Raw genomic sequence first — 19,061 nt, 5'->3', positions numbered from 1 at the left:
GATAACTACAGCAGACGAAACCGCAAGTCGACCTTATTCTGATTGATAGACGGCACTTTTCGGACAATATCCTCGTCAGAACCTAGGGTAAGGGAGGTATTTTGGACCGATTTAGGAAGTGGATGAACAATTCAGCGAGAAAGGAAGGTTCCCACTTCTTAATATGGATAATTTCAGTAGGCATTACGTAGAGCAACATGTTTTCTGCCGAAAAAGACCAAACAGAACTCAAAATTGTTGTAGTAAATACAAGAAGTATCAAAACTCCTGAAGGATCTCGAGCTTCTATTTTGGACCACCTGATTTTATTTTGGACCACCAAATTAAACTTCAATTGATTGATGAAATGAAAGCCACCTCAGCAAAAATTTGAACATAGTTAAAACTACGAGAAGTTTACATCTTTTCTATTCATTTTTTGAGGCAGGGAACGTTTAAAAAATACGTAACGGTAAAAAATGATAAAATTTTGTTGATATTGCCAGTTTTTACGCATTATAGTATGATGTTTCATAAAAAAAAATGTTACGCAAAACGTGTATTTATTAACTATTGCATGACGTAAGTCACCATGTATAAATTACGTAACGCTTCATAGGAAGTATGAAAGTCTAGTGATTTTGCTAAATATAAATGCGTTTCACACATATTGTAATGAGTGTAAAGCCCATTGAAAATAAATTAATTTGAATGATACGTTACGGCGAATGCACGTGTGCAACAATAGGCGAGTTTTTAGCCGTGCAACAATTGGCAAATTACCCTACTCTTTAACTTTCGATTCCTAGCTCTGTCCACATTCCTTCTTCTTCTTCTTCTTCTCTCGCTTCAACTTAGTGTTCTTTGAGCACTTCCACAGTTATTAATTGAAGAGATTTCTTTGAAGGCTATTGCATGAAATTGTATATTGTGAGGCAAGTACAATGATACACTATGCCCAGGGAGTCGAGAAAATTTTCCCGACTGGAACGGGAATCGAACCCGCAGTCTCCGGATTGGCGATCCATAACCTTAACCATTAGGGTAACTGGAGACCCCCTTTATCCACCTAGATAAATTAAAAACTTGCGACAGATAAAACTTTTTCATGTTTTACAATTGTTGTTCACTTTTTGTTTAACCCTCCATCAGTCGCATCAAAAAAAGTTACACGAGCGGTCGCGTCGTGTACTCAGTACACGACAAACGCTTTCAATTATGGTTTATATGCTTTACTAGATACAATGTTGGTGTCTTCGGCAAAAATGTCCAACTGGATAATGCGCGTCTGATAGTGGACATGTGGAACTGGTCAATACGATCTGGTCCTGTCCCGGGTGTCGGAATGGCCCTCGCGGGAACCTGTTTCGTGGACATTTCAGTTATGGCACCAAAACTAGGCATGCGACGGCTCTATCTTCATGATTTTTCATGTACATCATCTTAGTAACCATGAAAATGACCAGTGAACTCCCTGGCTAACCCGTGGCCACCGGAATGTGCAGTGGAGGAACCTGTTACGAGGACATTTTGACCATGACACAAAAACTAGGCTTGCGACGGCTCTATCTTCATGATTTTCCAAATCAATTATTTTCGTAACCATGAAAATGACCACTGACCTCCCTGGCCAACCCGTGGCCACCGGAATGTGCCCTGGAGGAACCTGTTTCGAGGACAATTTGACCATGACACAAAAAAACAAGGCATGCGACGGCTCTATCTTCATGATTTTCCATATCCATTATTTTAGTAACCATGAAAATGACCAGTGACCACCCTGACCAACCCGTGGCCAACGGAATGTGTCCTGGAGGAACCTGTTTCGAGGACATTTTGACCATGGCACCAAAACAAGGCATGCGACGGCTCTATCTTCATGATTTTTCATATCCATCATCTTAGTAACCATGAAAATGACCAGTGACCTCCCTGGCTAACCCGTGGCCACCGAAATGTGCCCTGGAGAAACCTGTTTCGAGGACATTGTGACCATGACACCAAAACTAGGCTTGCGACGGTTCTATCTTCATGATTTTCCAAATCAATTTTTTTAGTTACAATGAAAATGACCAGTAACCTGCCTGGCCAACCCGTGGCCACCGGAATGTGCCCTGGAGGAAGCTGTTTCGAGGACATTTTGACCATGACACCAAAGCAAAGGCATGCGACGGCTCTATCTTCATGATTTTCCATATCCATTATTTTAGTAACCATGAAAATGACCAGTGAATTCCCTGTCCAACCCTTGGCCACCGGAATGTGCTCTGGAGGAACCTGTTTCGAGGGCATTTTGACCATGACACCAAAACTAGGCTTGCGACGGCCTATCTTCATGATTTTCATATCAATTATTTTAGTAACCATGAAAATGACCAGTGATCTCCCTGGCCAACCCGTGGCCAACGGAATGTGCCCTGGAGGAACCTGTTTCGAGGACATTTTGACCATGACACCAAAACTAGGCATGCGACGGCTCTATCTTCATAATTTTTCATATCCATCATCTTAGTAACCGTGAAAAGGACCAGTGACCTCCCTGGCCATCCCGTGGCCACTGGACTTTGCCTTGAAGGAACCTGTTTAGAGAACAATTTTGACCAAGGCGCCAAAACTAGGCATGCAACTGCTCTATCTTTTTGATGTTATATATCCATCATCTAGGGTAAATCGCCAATTGTTACACACCTTAAAAACTCGCCAATTGTTGCACATCTCATAAGCAAAGCATGGAGTCTGCAACAATTAGCAAGTTTTCAAGGTGTGCAATAATTGACGATTCACCCTAAGTAACCGTGAAAAAGACCAGCGCTCACGGTTCCTACTCTATATGAGGGTGGTCATGCATATAATTTTCGCTTATAGCATGGTGAATGCGTTAATTTCATACCTATTTTCCACCCAAAAGCGTTTATTGTATTGTATAAAAATATGTTCAATCTTGTTTTGTAATTCTCGAATAGAAAGAAATAAAAAATATTTTTCTTGCTTCACGGAGCCGAAATTTTTTGTTTTGTGGTTTTGGTTACCAACTGATTTTTATACAGTCATACCTCGGTATAACATAGCATCGATATTATATAACTCAATATAACGCACCGACCGAACGTCTACTGTACTTATTCTTGACATATCATTCCTACTGAAACATAGCCTTCAAACTCCAAAAGACATGACAGTAGACAGCAGTAGAAGCAAATTCGGTTTCATGCGATACTGCGAGTTATAACGCCAGGGCAAGTCCGCCTTGTCTTAGTAGAACCCTGCAGAAAATCGCTTAAGAAATTCTTTGATAAATCCGTAGAGAAATTTCTTGATAAATTTCTGGCGAAATTTCGTGGTATATCCCCCGGATGAATTTCCACCGAAATATGCAAAGGTATTCTTGGTTTAATTCCTAAAGGAATTCGTGGAATAATCACATGAAGAATTTATGTAGAAAACCAGCGGGGATTTCTGGAGGAATTCAAAGCAAACTTCTTGAGGAATCACAGCGAGAATCTATGGAAAAGGCGAAATTCCTGAAGGAATCATTTAAAGAAGTGCTTTAAAAGAAAATGAGGCATCCCTGGAGTAATTAAGCAGGGTTTCCTGGAACCAGCAATCTTTGATTGAATCTCTGAAGAAATTCCTGGTGGTTTTTGTCGAAATCCTGGAAAAATTACTAATGAGATGTGCAACAATTGGCGAGTTTTTAAGGTGTGTAACAATTGGCGATTTACCCTAGATGATGGATATACAGTCGAACCTCCATGAGTCGATGTTCCTTGACTCGATATCGACTCATGGAGGTATATTTTTCTATACTGAAAAATAAATTCTGGGTTACTATGATGGTCCCCTTAAAAAGCTTCCCAAAGGATTTTTGTTCCACTACTCGATATTTCCTTGAGTCGAAGGTCCCTTCAATATCGACTCATGGAGGTTTTACTGTATAACATCAAAAAGATAGAGAAGTTGCATGCCTAGTTTTGGCGCCTTGGTCAAAATTGTTCTCAAAACAGGTTGCTTCAAGGCAAAGTCCAGTAGCCACAGGATGGCCAGGGAGGTCACTGGTCCTTTTCATGGTTACTAAGATGATGGATATGGAAAATCAGGAAGATAGAGCCGTCGCAAGCCTAGTTTTGGCGTCAAAGCCAAAATGTCCACGAAACTGGTTCCTCCAGGGCACATTCCGGTGGCCACGGTTTGGCCAGGGAGGTCACTGATCAATTTCATGATTACTATGATGATGGATATGAAAAATTATGAAGATAGAGCCGTCGCAAGCCTAGTTTTGGTGTCATGGTCAAAATGTCCTCGAAACAGGTTCCTCCAGGGCACATTCCGTTGACCACGGGTTGGCCAGGGAGGTCACTGGTCATTTTCATGGTTACTAAAATAATGGATATGGAAAATCATGAAGATAGAGCCATCGCATGCCTTGTTTTGGTGTCATGGTCATAATGTCCTCGAAACAGGTTCCTCCAGGGCACATTCCGGTGGTCACGGGTTGGCCAGGAAGGTCACTGGTCATTTTCATGGTTACTAAAATAATTGATATGAAAATCATGAAGATAGAGCCGTCGCAAGCCTAGTTTTAGTGTCATGGTCTAAATGTCCTCGAAACAGGTTCCTCCAGAGCACATTCCGGTGGCCACGGGTTGGACAGGGAATTCACTGGTCATTGTCATGGTTCCTAAAATAATGGATATGGAAAATCATGAAGATAGAGACGTCGCATGCCTTTGTTTTGGTGTCATGGTCAAAATGTCCTCGAAACAGGTTCCTCCAGAGCACATTCCGGTGGCCACGGGTTGGCCAGGGAATTCACTGGTCATTGTCATGGTTCCTAAAATAATGGATATGGAAAATCATGAAGATAGAGCCGTCGCATGCCTTTGTTTTGGTGTCATGGTCAAAATGTTCTCGAAACAGGTTCCTCCAGGGCACATTCCGGTGGCCACGGGTTGGTCAGGGAGGTTACTGGTCATTTTCATGGTTACTAAAATAATGGATATGGAAAATCATGAAGATAGAGCCATCGCATGCCTTGTTTTGGTGTCATGGTCATAATGTCCTCGAAACAGGTTCCTCCAGAGCACATTCCGGTGGCCACGGGTTGGTCAGGGAATTCACTGGTCATTGTCATGGTTCCTAAAATAATGGATATGGAAAATCATGAAGATAGAGCCGTCGCATGCCTTTGTTTTGGTGTCATGGTCAAAATGTCCTCGAAACAGGTTCCTCCAGGGCACATTCCGGTGGCCACGGGTTGGTCAGGGAGGTTACTGGTCATTTTCATGGTTACTAAAATAATGGATATGGAAAATCATGAAGATAGAGCCATCGCATGCCTTGTTTTTTTGTGTCATGGTCAAAATGTCCTCGAAACAGGTTCCTCCAGGGCACATTCCGGTGGCCACGGGTTGGCCAGGGAGGTCACTGGTCATTTTCATGGTTACGAAAATAATTGATTTGGATAATCATGAAGATAGAGCCGTCGCAAGCCTAGTTTTTGTGTCATTGTCAAAATGTCCTCGTAATAGGTTCCTCCAGGCTGTGAAGAATTAGCAATAAGTTTAAATTCACAAATGCAAAGAAATTAAAAAAAAAAAAGGTTCCTCCAGGGCACATTCCGGTGGCCACGGGTTAGCCAGGGAGGTCACTGGTCATTTTCATGGTTACTAAGATGATGTACATGAAAAATCATGAAGATAGAGCCGTCGCATGCCTAGTTTTGGTGCCATAACTGAAATGTCCACGAAACAGGTTCCCGCGAGGGCCATTCCGACACCCGGGACAGGACCAGATCGTATTGACCAGTTTCACATGTCCACTATCAGACGCGCATTATCCAGTTGGACATTTTTGCCGAAGACACCAACATTGTATCTAGTAAAGCATATAAACCATAATTGAAAACGTTTGCCGTGTACTGAGTACACGACGCGACCGCTCGTGTAACGGTCCCCGAGTAGAAGTAAAAATCAAAACAATATCATCATTAGATATGATTCAGTGAAGTACTGAAGATCATAATTAGCTATTGGTTTGTTTGACATAAGAGATAAAAGATCTAAAATAAGATCAAAAATTAGTATGGGGAAGAACATAATAATATCTCATTTTGATGTTATAAGATCAGACTAATATCTGGGGAGATCTGGGCTGTAGCACATCTAACCAATATCATAAAATGATCTGACAGATGGATTAGAGTAAAAAAAAGAAAAATGCCCGCGACCAGAATCGAACTTATGACCTTGTGATTTATGAGCAGTGACATTACCACTGCACTACGACTCATATCTGAAAATAGGAGGTAACAAGAGCATCAACTTCCACGTTTTCCAAGGTGTTTGCGAGTCATGGTAGATGTGTTGGTTTGGTCCCGCCATGTTGTAGATGAGTGTGTGAAAGAACTAATTATGATCTTGAATAGCAGTTTTCAGATCTTACAATTTCCGGATGTTATAGATGAATGTGGGCAAGAACTGATTTTGATCTTGAGCAGTAATTTTCAGATCTTTCGATTTCTGGATGTTGCAGATGGAAATGTGAAGAGCTAATTTTGATCTTGAGCAGTATTTTTCAGATTTGCCAATGATAAATGTTCTATTGCAGAATATTAATACAGTTTCCACCCAAAATTTGCAAACTGACGTGATAGTATGGAAAATAAAAATGAAGTAAGGCTCAATTAGGAATGGCATATTTTCCTAAACTAAGAGAGCACTTTTCTCTAGATGATTTCACATTTTATGCTATTTCTCTGAATTGTTAACAAAGCTAGTGATCCAAACTTTTAAAACGACATGTGTAGAAACATGTTTGGTTTATTTTGCGCCTAAAACAGGACGAATTTCCACCAATAGGACGCAATCAGTGAAGTACTAGATTGTAGTAATGAGCTGAATTTTTGAATGGTGAGAAGGTAAATTCTCAATCTTTGCAACGAAATGATGCAAAAAACCTGGCTATTATGATTCCTTGCCTAACCTAATGGTGTTTGCGCAAAACTTTGGATAACTGTGTTATTGCTTTCTCCATTTCTTGCAACAGAGTTTTCCAAAGTTTTATTTCAACAGAAGCAAATAAGGCAAGGAGTCATAATACCCACGCTTCCTGCATTATTTCGTTGCAGAAACTTTTATGCCTTTTTTAAAGAAAAGCAAATATCGATTATATGCATTTTTTTGTGCCGATTACTTAGTTTTTTTTTTGGTTCAATTGCCGCATCCATAAACCCGCTTATTGAAAATGAAGGCCACTTCTACTTCCTTTTTGGCCCAGTGCTTGTTAGTAAAATTTGTGGTGTACATAAGGAAACATCTATTTATTATGTAACGCTAAATTCGACAATTTTGAACACGGTGGTTGGTTCATTAGGGTCTGGCGGCCACCATAATGTGTTTTTGTATGATAACTCCAACTTTTTTGTATGGGCCGTTACGCTGTATTCCCTATTCCTGGAGCGTTACGTAATTTATTAAACCGTGGAGCGGACCTGGTGTGATGGTTTAGAACACTTGACTATCACGCCGAGGACCTGGGATCGAATCCCACTCCCGACAAACTTGCAAAAAATGTGAGTTCTTCCTTCGGAAGGAAGTAAAGCGTGGGTCCCGAGATGAACTAGCCTAGGGCTAAAAATCTCGTTAATACAGGTAAAAAAATTAAACCCCTATCTCCTGAAGTGTTACGTTATTTGGGGACGGCGCATACTGAAAGTTGAAAACTTATAGTTATTTATGTAACGAGTTGCAAAAAGTTGATTTTTTCAGCATGAGTCGTACATTTATCCAACGAGGCTTGCCGAGTTGGATAAATACGAAGATTGCTGAAAAAATCGAGTTTTGCAACGAGTTCCATACAAAATTTTATGCAATGATTTTTTTCATAATGCAACCCATTTGAGTTGCATAATGATCATAATGCAACTCAAATGAGTTGCATTATGAACATTATACAACTATTTTTCATTATGCAACTCATTTCAGTTGCATTATGAGCCAGTTCGGAAAAATTGGCCATTATGATACCAAAATGAGTTATATAAAATGTAAATTATGATACTGAATTGCATAAAAATAGTTTTTATGCGCAATGTTGGGAAATATCAACATTTATACAGCGGGTTGCACTAGGCTTTCCAAAGATCAAATTAAGAACTAATTCTGAAATACTATCACGATGAGATATTCAGCAGATATTTGGCAACTTTTTGAATATCTCATCAATATGATATTAAGATATGACATCAAAATTTGATCGTTTCAAGATATGATTATGATATTCACGTCTACCCGGGTCTGGTTCAAAAAAAAGTTACACCAGCGGTCGCGCCGGTGTACTGAGTACACATTTAAAATGTGAGGTTAGAATTACGTATTTTTCGAGTACTTTCCGTGCATTTTTCCATTTTTTTCTGCCTTACTAACAAGAAGAAGAGTGGATCTTGGAATAGGACCAACACCCGGTTCAATTTGGTGCGAATTTCGATTATTTTTTTGCATTTTTCTGAGACGCGTGTACTCAGTACACGCAAGCGACTGATGGTGGGTTAACTTGTTGTGGTAAATCTCACACACAACATAAACAAAAGTTTGTTTTCCCATATGCAAGTATATGTAATATCTCAATATATAAAACAATTGTTGAAGTAGGCAATCGGTAACGGTTGCAACCCTTAGCAACGCCCTTGGTTACACAGTTTGTTAGGAAAATTTCCTAGCCAGTTCTTCTCAAGTGCTCAAGCTGTTCGGACGTAAAAAAAAACGTTTATTGTGAATTCAAGTCTTTTCCTCCGGAGATATCCGTCGTTTCAAATCCAACTCTCAATAACAATTTACATCAGGTAAACCAAAGACTAAACAGTTGAAAAAATTACGCAAAACTGTTATTGCTCAACAGCACAATTCTAGACGAACATATACAACAAACAACAAATAACAACAACAAACAAGTTGACCAGTATATTTTATAAATATCAATTATGTGTAACGCATTTGCTAATGAAATAAAAAAATAAAAAAAGCATTTCCGAACACTATACTGATTATTTCATACATCTTTTCAATCAGTACTAGAGTCAGTGTATCAATATCTTATCCCAGTACACGCAGATCAAAGAAGAGGTACTTTGTAATAAATATAGTATATCATGACGAACATCAGTTTTTGTGAAACTAGGAATTTGGCGAACTATTTTCTATATTCGTTAATTTTGCATTATTTTGCAAATTCCAAATTAGTGCGTTGAAATGAAATGAAACTTCAGGATACTATTGAAAGATTCGATAAATTCAAGACATGAGCATCACGCTATTACAAAGGAAACGATCTTTATTATACTGTTCACTGCGATTCTGAGGGCTTGTTCTGGGATGCGTTTGTGTACTACATATATGAATTGATTCATCATATGTCCAATGACGTTTCACATGATGTGACAAATGACGCACTTTTATTTCGAATGATTCAGTTCCCAACAAAAACAGACATATAAAACTCTAAATATGTACTTGAAAAAGTGCACATGATAATCATCATCGATGTTTACCTGGCTCACATTACATTAACATCTGCCATGTCTGCCAACATAAATTTGTTGGACACACTCGCACACAACTCTGCCTGTCACAAGTAGCCCCTTCCGATGGCCTGCCAGCAACCGACAACTCGTGAGAAGCGGAAAACCTCTACCTCCCCGTATCAGGTAAAATCATTTTTATCGCACCTCTTCTTATCGCACCTGATGACGCCGACCGACAACTGCCGCACTGTGTGTGAAACATCCAAACCGAAACCTGAATCGGCCTTGTTGACGACCGTAGTTTCTGAGCATACTCGGCCAGAGTTGGCTGTTCGCGCGCGCGCACGCGTTCGGAAAATCGGAAGTACCAGCAGCGTTTTGAACGTTTTTTTGAAGTTGAAATCGTGGTTTGGCGCAAACCGGCGGCGGGGTCAAATGACCATACCTACATAATGACAGTGCAGATGCAACAGATGCAGCAGATAACCGTGACCTTGGCGACGGATGCCCTGGATCACGGCGTTGAGCAGTTTGAAAGTTTTGTGATCAGAAGTTCGTGTGAGTGCATACCTAATAATGGTTCGCTGAATAATCGATGAGATTATGAGGGCGATTATTGTTGTTGACGCGGTGGGGGCGGTGAAAATAATCTCTTTTTGCAAAACGGGAATTGTTTGTGTGCATACGTGACCATTGTGGGGTAGCGACTTGAAGCAAAAATAAAACGCGTCAAGTGCTTTTTAAGTGTTCTACTTACACGAGATAATAGTGAAGCATTACTGTCGGCCTTGCTGATCCCATTGTAAATGGTGGGCTATAACCATGGGCCAGACATGACCACACTGACCAGACCCAGACCAAACCATCTAGTGCACAACCGAAGCGCAAATGTAATGAAAAATGATGATCCTTTGCTGATGAGTGTTTGTCTTCGTCTCCTTCTTTTTGCAGGTTTAAATTTACTAGCAGTATTAAAAAACTTCAGGTGAGTAATAGTGTATCCTGGGGGTTTGAATATTAGGTTTGATTTTGGAATGGATGGCAGCTGTTTTTGTACTTACTCATTCTGGAAATCTATGCAATCTTCAATAGATTATAAGTTTATCTTCAACATATTATATAAACTAGATAAAAATGTTAAACCAAGGAAAAAAGACATATCCCAAGTACACAAATTCTTCAACCGCATCGATTTCATCACCGTCGATAGAAATTCAGGATGGCGGGCGCAGTAATTCCTCCCTAGAGCCCTTTGCCATCATGCACTGTGTCTTCGACAAATTAATGACTAATCCGATATACCTGGTTTCATTCTTTAGTCGGATGTACGTTTCCGCCATCGTCTCAAATTTGCGAGCTATAATATCAATATCATCAGCGAAACCAAGCAGCTGAACGGACATCGTAAAAATCGTTCCTTTCGTGTTTATCCCTGCTCTCTTTATTACACCCTCTAAAGCAATGTTTGCTTGCCTCTGCGAGATTCGAAGGGACTCGAGAGTGTCCCTGATACTTGAACTACGCACATTACTCGATCCATCGTCGCCTTGATCAATCGTATCAGTTTATCCAGGATTCCGTATTCGTGCATAATCTGCCATAGCTGTTCTCGATCGATTGTATCATACAGCGATTTGAAATCGATGAACAAGTGATGTGTGGGCACGTTATATTCGCGGCATTTCTGCAACACCTGGCAGATGGCGAACATCTGGTTGTAGCGCGTTTACCAATGAATCCAGCCTGATATTGCCCCACGGCGGCATAAAATTTGAGAGAGTATCTTGTAGGTATCGCTCAGTAGTGTGATCGCGCGGTAGTTCCCGCAATCCAACTTGTCGCCCTTTTTGTAGATGGAACACACGATACCTTCCATCCATTCCGCCGGTAATACTTCCTCCTCCCAAATCTTGGTAATGACCCAGTGTAATGGTCTCACGAGTGCTCCTACACCGTATTTTAGAAGCTCGCTTGGTAGTTGATCTGCTCCAGCGGCTTTGTTGATTTTCAACCGGCCAATCTCTTGGAGGTTAGGGGGCCAGGAGTAGGTTGTCCCAAAATTGCACATGGTCGAAAAGCTTGGGGGCTCACCCTGCAAATGATAGCTAAGGGTGTTAGAAACAAACTTTTGTATGAAGGCAACTTTCAGAAATGACGTTTAGAGGTCGCCCCAGCGAGATTTTTGAAAAATGGCCATTTTTCATACAAATATTTTTTACCGAACAAAAATTGGCAATATCCACTACTTTTATATTTTTTACAGCTTCATATGGACCCAAACTACTTGGAAAAAATAATTAACGACATGTTTTGCAAGTAACTTTTTGATACTAAATTTTTGAATATACATACTAAAATTTGTAATTTTTTGATATACTTTGCATTTTACCCATCATAAAAAGTATCAGAACTTGATGCTAATTTAAAACAATTTCCATAAAAAGATCGTAAATTTTATGAGGAAAAACTTTGCCGAAGACAGCATTGCGTTTTTTCTATCCGTTTTGGAGTTATTCACGATTTACTATTTGGGGAATTTTGGATTTTTAGGTATTTAAAAGACAAAATTCACAAAAGAACTGCCCAAAAACACATACAAAGTAAAAAATCACGTATGCTCAACAAGTTTTTGTCTTGATTGTGTTTAGGAATTATGGTGGCATCATTCATTGAATTTTTGTTTCCGTTGACAAATCCATTTTCTTTGATACAGAAAGGTACCTACTAGCGAAAAACTTTATCATTAGGTACCATTTTGAGATGCCTCAGTAGACATGGCATTTTTAACGATTATGTACTGACAATGGTTTATACGAGCATAATAGGGCACTGCATGAAATTCTCTCCCTCTCTTCCACTCTTACAGAAATTTTGTAAACAACAAGGCCAAGAAACGTCAAAATCCCATACAAAATCAAAACAATGCAGTGCCCTATACACAATCAAACGCACGGCACATTTTCTATACCATTTAGAAGGTGATACATTCCGCAAAACATACTGATTTTATTGTTCAATGATGTTGTTCTAATTGTTCAAAGACATGAATAAAACGTTCTAGTAGTCCCTATCATTTTGATCAACATATAGGACGATAAAAATGACGTCACTTGTTTATGTCCAAAACTGTTGTTTACCAATAATAGCCTATCTTGTCTTATTGTATGCCGTAATGTATGGTATTGTATGGTATTGTATGCCGTAAATTGTATGGTAATCAAATTGTTCTAACCTTGGATAACATTACGTTAAATCACTGGTTCATCTCATCCCACCCGTTTCAATTTGCCTCGATGTATCTTATTTTCGGTGTTGATAAGATAGTTCATATCAGTAGATGTAAAAAAGACATGCGCTGCTTTTCAGAATGTATAGAATTGGAACTTAGTATCTAAAAATTGGTATTCTTACGTAAGATGTTCGTAATCGCGATTTGAATTTAACATGGACCAACGTATTCGTCTTTATGCACTTTGCCACTGTTTCCTGAGCTGTTTCACTGGTCCAGGACTCATACGTCTTCATGTAGAAAAATAATTGAGAATATCGACAGGAAAGTAAGATAAACGCGAAAATATGGCTCAACATTTTGTGGAGAATATCTTCAAAAAATCAATAGGCTGTACGAAGCTTGCCAAGAGAGCTAGCTTTTTAAGAAATCTTTGCTAGTTAATTTCTATATGAAGAGATTGAATAACAAAAAATAAAAATCAAATAGTGATGTCACCATAATTCCATAACACAATCAGGACAAAAACTTGTTGAGCATACGTGATTTTTTACTTTGTATGTGTTTTTGGGTAGTTCTTATGTGACATTTTTAGAAAAATACCTAAAAATTCAAATTTCACCAAATAGCAAATTGTGAATAACTCTAAAACGGATAGAAAAAACGCCATGCTGTCTTCGGCAAAGTTTTTCCTCATAAAATTTCCGATCTTTTTATGGAAATTGTTTTAAATTGGCATAAGGTTCAAATACGTTTTATGATGGGTATAAGGCACAGTATATCAAAAAATGACAAATTTTAGTAAATTCAAAAATTCAGTATTAAAAAGTTACCTGCAAAACATGTCGTTAATTATTTTTCCCAAGTAGTTTGGATCCATATCAAGCTGCAAAAAATATAAAAATAGTGGGTATTGCTAATTTTTGTACGGTAAAAAATATTTGTATGAAATTTATTATGAAAAATGGCCATTTTTCAAAAATCTCGCCGGGGCTACCTCTAAACGTCAATTCTGAAAGTTGCCGTCATACAAAAGTTTGTTTCTAACACCCTTAGCTATCATTTGCAGGGTGAGCCCCCAAGCTTTTTGACCATGTGCAATTTTTGGGACAACCTAGCCAGGAGTCTTTCGTCCTGCGCACGTACTCTTCGAGCTGTTACCCCGCCAGCTTTGGTGTTTGCAACGTCGCCATTGAGGTGCTCATAGTAATGCTGCCGCCATCTCTCGACCACCTCACGTTCGCTCTTGAGAAGATTCCCGTGATTGCCTCGGAACATGTCGGCTTGTGGCACAAAGCTTCTGCGCAAGCGGTTCAGCTTCTCGTAGAACCTTCGTGTGTCCGTAGCGCGATACAGCTCTTCCATCGCTTCGCCATTTCGTTCTTCCTGCTGGCGCTTCTACCTCCGGAAGACTGAGTTCAGCCTGATCCGCGCCTTGTCTATAACGTGCCTCATTCGCCCTCGTACGGTGTTGCAACATTCTCTCGTTTCCGTCGTGCCAGTCGTTTCTGCGTATCTGAGCCGAGGAGCCTAATGCTACCTATGGTGGATCGGATGTCCTCCAGCCATCTTCAAGTGTAGCTGCGCCAGGCTGCTCTTCCGTTGATAGGGCCACTGCTAACTGTTAAATCGACGACAATAGTGAATCAAATTTAGCCAACAGTGGTTGTTATTGTATGTAGGTAATCAAGCTAGCCAAACTTCCGTTCGGCTCGATTATTGTGCAAAACCGACTTGGAACTCGGTATTAATCATCCACACAACTTCCTTTCCAAACTCTAACGCTCGTCGATAAAACATGCAGCCCAAAGTAACTTGTACTTTTGCTTGTTCGCTGTCTCAATTTATCACATTTTCTCCAGCTGATAAGATACGTACGTACACACTTCCAGCCAGTACCGCCAAGAGTGCCGCAGAAAATTGATGACGCTCCAGATGACGCAAATTTACACTGACCGATGACTGGTGACTTTGATTTTTGCGATTGTCCGGGAGAAACCCTTTGCCCTCTTGGGAAACGAATCATAAACAAATACGGCACGTACCTAGACGACAACCTTTGATGTTAATTTGAATGTGTTTACTAGACGATTGGATTCTTGCCCTCGCCAATCTACTAATGAATTCGATAATTGGTCCAACATCTAATCCGTACCCGACGGCAACTGTCGCATCAGCAATCCATCAGCACACTGATTATATCGAGCCTGGCGATAAAAAAAGCTTTGCTAAAGATAGCATTCAAAAGTCTAAATTAAAAATTTCGCCAACATTCCCGACGGAATCGATGATTGCCTTTGTATGTATATCCTCGAGCGCTGCAGCAGTGTTTACTGATTTGCCTACTGAACGTCTATCAACAATCAACGGACGCGACGCGACGGACGAGGATGGTGAGCGCAAAGAGCACATGCGCAAGCAACACGTGCTACATGCGGTCTGACACTTGAATCGGAGCTTTTCCGTGGGAAAAACTCTCGTAATGGATGGGGAAATTGACTCTCTTGCTCCCGAAAAGCCCGCTGTAAGTTTATGGCAATACACCAGTTGGCTGCATTGTCAAATTTCAATTGACTTGTGGATATGAAAGTTTTAGATAGAGATGCTTTAAAATCAAAGAAGTCCAAAGAAGTTCTATGATGATTTACTGGCATTTTCCAGATTTGCTGTATGATATGCAAAGATGCTTCGTAACATTCTTCAAAAATCATATCAAAAGGCCCTTTAATGCGACAGATGTTTTATTCGATTGCAATGGAATGGAATTAACTCTTCTAGTCTTGAATAGGGTATGTGTACCATACCTTGGCCTAATATGCAAGCCGCTTTGACAATTTTGACCATAACTCGTGAATTATAGACTGTTTCAGAAATTATAAATACACTAACGATTAACTTCCATTTTAATTTGAGCACAATATCCAAAAAAGTTTCTTCTAGCTCTTATAGTAAACATGCTAACGAAGCCAATAATACCAATTTTGTTGATATTTCTGGTAAAAGTTAAAAAATAGGGCTCTGTAAACTAGATCATTAAAATATGAAGTTGCACAAAGTAGTCAAAAAATGTAACATAGTAGAAAAGAAAATAATCTCACAGATAAAATATTTAATTTTCAAACACAATAAAAATGGCTGTATCGATAATAAAAGATATTTCTCGATTGGTAAGAGTAATTTTTACTGGAATATTTTCTCATCAACACCAGTAGCAACAAACGTTAAGTAAATGAATGTCTTAATTCCTGCTTACTGCATTCGTTTTTATGGTATGACAAGCTTTGCCATCTGAAGGATCCAATGTGCTGAAAAAATAAGTTTGTTAAGATTAAAGGCGTTCAGGAAAGCTAAGAAACTGTGTGGTAGTTCTTATGTTCCGTAGAAAACCTTAAAAAATAAGAAACTAGATCTCAGAAAAAATGTTGTGGAAATGCCTTTATCGATTTTTCCAAAATTTTGATCAAGGCATTCCTTAGAGAACTTGTTGAGAATGCGAATGTGATAAAAATTTAGATAATTTTTGGTATTTAGTGATAAGTAATGTTGAAATCATTAAAAACACCTTTGTGCAAATGCTAATTTGAAAAATTAAGTTATTTGTTTGAGATCTCGACTGTTCTCTATAATATCAAGACAATCGAAAGGAAATATGAAAATATAGAGTAGAATATGCTATACTCTGAAAAGAGTTGGTAAAAATCATTAGAACAGTTCATTTAATTTAATAAACAAAGTGTATTTATAATTTCTAAAACAGTCTATAATAGCACTAGAAATGATGTGTTGGCCCTATCACGCTCTCTAGGCAGTGCATGTTTCACCGATTGGAAGTGAACTAACGTAAATATTCAAGAACTTACTTAATTACATTGCAAAGATTCGATGCGATGGTATGCAACGTTGGTCTACGGTACAAAAATTGGCCTGTTAGTGAATACAACGTTAGCCTATTGCTTTCTAAGCGCTAAAACCACTTATTCTCTCATTTTTTTTTTCAAATTTCTTCTGGTTCATAAGCAAGCAATGTTGTTGACATCATTTTATCACTGTTGTTAACGTAACTTTACTAATGAGCCAAGGTTTGGGTACATAGTGAAAAAAAAATGTCCTCAATATTCGGCCCACATTCAATATGTAAAATAGTTATTATTCGTTGAAAACAAATATACAAGTCATCAAATGTTCAGTTATCGAAAAGTTCATTCGATATATCCCAGCATCATGCCATTTATGACCATGTATAGACAACCCACTAAGCCAGAAGAATCATGGTGTCTACAAAGGATAAACAAAGTGGCATTTTCATTTCAGTTTAATGCTGTTAAGTGCTAAAATCGAAACGAAATGTTACAGTTGTTTGACGCATAGCTTTTCCGATCTCCAGTGATGCGTGATTGTTTGAGTTTTTGGTTTACGTTAAGATGGGCCGAACGAGGGTACTATCCCAACGAAGCATCCCAATGCCCTATATGTTGAGGTTCACAAATTTGTAAACCATTCCCGAGCAGAGGGGAATATCAAACTAATAACTATCAAATCACACAATCTGTTTTTATATCTTGTTTTGTTATTATTATAATATCAAAACATTACTTTTCCATAACATGTTTTGTATGCCAATCTTATTTTGTTATGATCAAGCTATTGATATATACACCCATAAAATAATATTTTAATAATATGTTTTGTTATTGTTATAGTTACTCTAATTGGGACTGAACGAGACACTATAATAATAATGTCCTGTTTTATATTCCTTTTTAAGTATAGGGTTACGTATATTTGTAGCTATTCCATAGAAATTCAATATAGTGAACCTCAAAATATTGTTTTACAAACTCATCAATTTGTAGTTCATCAAAACTACTTAGAGTTATACTTTTTTTTAAATTTCGTCATTACATTAGGGTTGAGTACCCCACACAATGCATACATTAGGGTGGGGCAAATTTTGAAAAATCTATATAATTTCCCAAGTGGAAAGTGATCTATTGGTTGAAATAAGTTATGAGCTGTGCAAAAATGAGCGATATCGGTCGATATTTAGGGGTGACGCAAAGGATTAAAGTGGAAATTTCAATTTTTTTATATAATGACACATTCTACCGTGACATAACAACGTTTTGACGGCTTTTTGGTCAGATTTTTCACTATAACTCGTAAATTCGACCGTTTGCCCTCAAATATTTTTGCATTTTCGGATTCTTTGTAAAATTCCCAATAAGTTTAATCTGTTGAACAGTTAGTTTTCATTGGAACAGTATGTTGCAAATAGTAATGAGAAGTGTGACGTTACAACGTTGTAACTACTCACGCTACTCATTACGAATCCGAACATGCAAAAATATTTGAGGGTTTACGGTCGAATTTACGAGTTATAGTGAAATATATGAACAAAAGGCGTCAAAACGTTGTAACGTCACGGTAGAATGTGTCTAATACATAACTAGCAAAGATTTTTTATATGTTCTAAACGCTATTCATATTCATATTGGGTCTCGTACCATTTGGGCACTTGATGCTATAACAAAGTCAATTTCAAGCCAATTTGATTGAATTTTGGTATAGAGGGTTAGATAATGTACGTAACACATTGTGTGCCAATTAGGTATAAGCTTGATTTAGTTATAGCGGCAAGTGCCCAAAATATGTACACCTGCCCAAATAGTACAAGACCCTAGTACCCTATTACTTACTTTACTAGTTTGAAATCATAACTAATTTTGCTTTCGGATTGTAATCAATAACTTTAAAATAACAGCTTTTGTTATTGAAATATTTTCAAAAATCGTTGTTATTATGTTGCTATCGAAACTAACAAAACATGTTATTGAATTGGTCTTCCAGAAACATTTTTTTGTTATGATTTTTGTTATTTTGCCGCTTATGACAGCCAAGTTTATAACATAATTTGTTATGTTAATAACATAAAAACAACTGATTTCATCACTCAGTTATTTTGGTAAAATAACACATTTTCTTATGCTGTTGTTATTCCCTTCTGCTCGGGTTACACCCAACAACAGATCCACGGAACCCATCTTCACAACTTAAGTACAAAGCTCTGCAAATACCTTTGAGGTGGGCCTGCCTATAAGGCCGATCTCTCTAAAAGGCCAACTACGCGTAGTACTAATAGCACTGAACAGGATGATCAGGATTAAAACAGTTCATTTTTGGTATTTGAGGTCAACGTTGACGTAACGAAAGTGGAACGGCGGCTCACTTTTGAAACAAATATTCCTAGAAAGAAAAGACAATTTCTCCAACAATTGGGTTCTTCAAGGATATCCCAGCTATTGCATAATCAGAATCTCCACCCGAAAATTAATCAAA

At 38.5% G+C, this 19,061-nt stretch overlaps 1 protein-coding gene across 3 annotated transcripts in view; it reads left to right on the top strand.

Annotated features, from left to right (window-relative positions):
• Window positions 1-19,061, top strand: part of LOC109421733 (inverted formin-2) — a 303,562-nt gene that overhangs the window by 253,152 nt on the left and 31,349 nt on the right. For 2 of the 3 annotated variants that reach the window (XM_029858142.2, XM_029858144.2), the window contains exon 5: window positions 10,448-10,481. In XM_029858142.2, the coding sequence (XP_029714002.1) occupies window positions 10,448-10,481 (34 nt within the window). Of the gene's footprint in view, window positions 1-9,617; window positions 10,055-10,447; window positions 10,482-19,061 lie in introns of those variants that run through there. The other variant, XM_029858145.2, reaches the window with a different exon arrangement.

The sequence above is a fragment of the Aedes albopictus genome, chromosome 3 (assembly GCF_035046485.1).
Source record: "Aedes albopictus strain Foshan chromosome 3, AalbF5, whole genome shotgun sequence".
NCBI lineage: Eukaryota > Metazoa > Arthropoda > Insecta > Diptera > Culicidae > Aedes > Aedes albopictus.
Note: the sequence above shows the minus strand (reverse complement) of the source record. Positions and strands in the feature narration are given on the sequence as shown.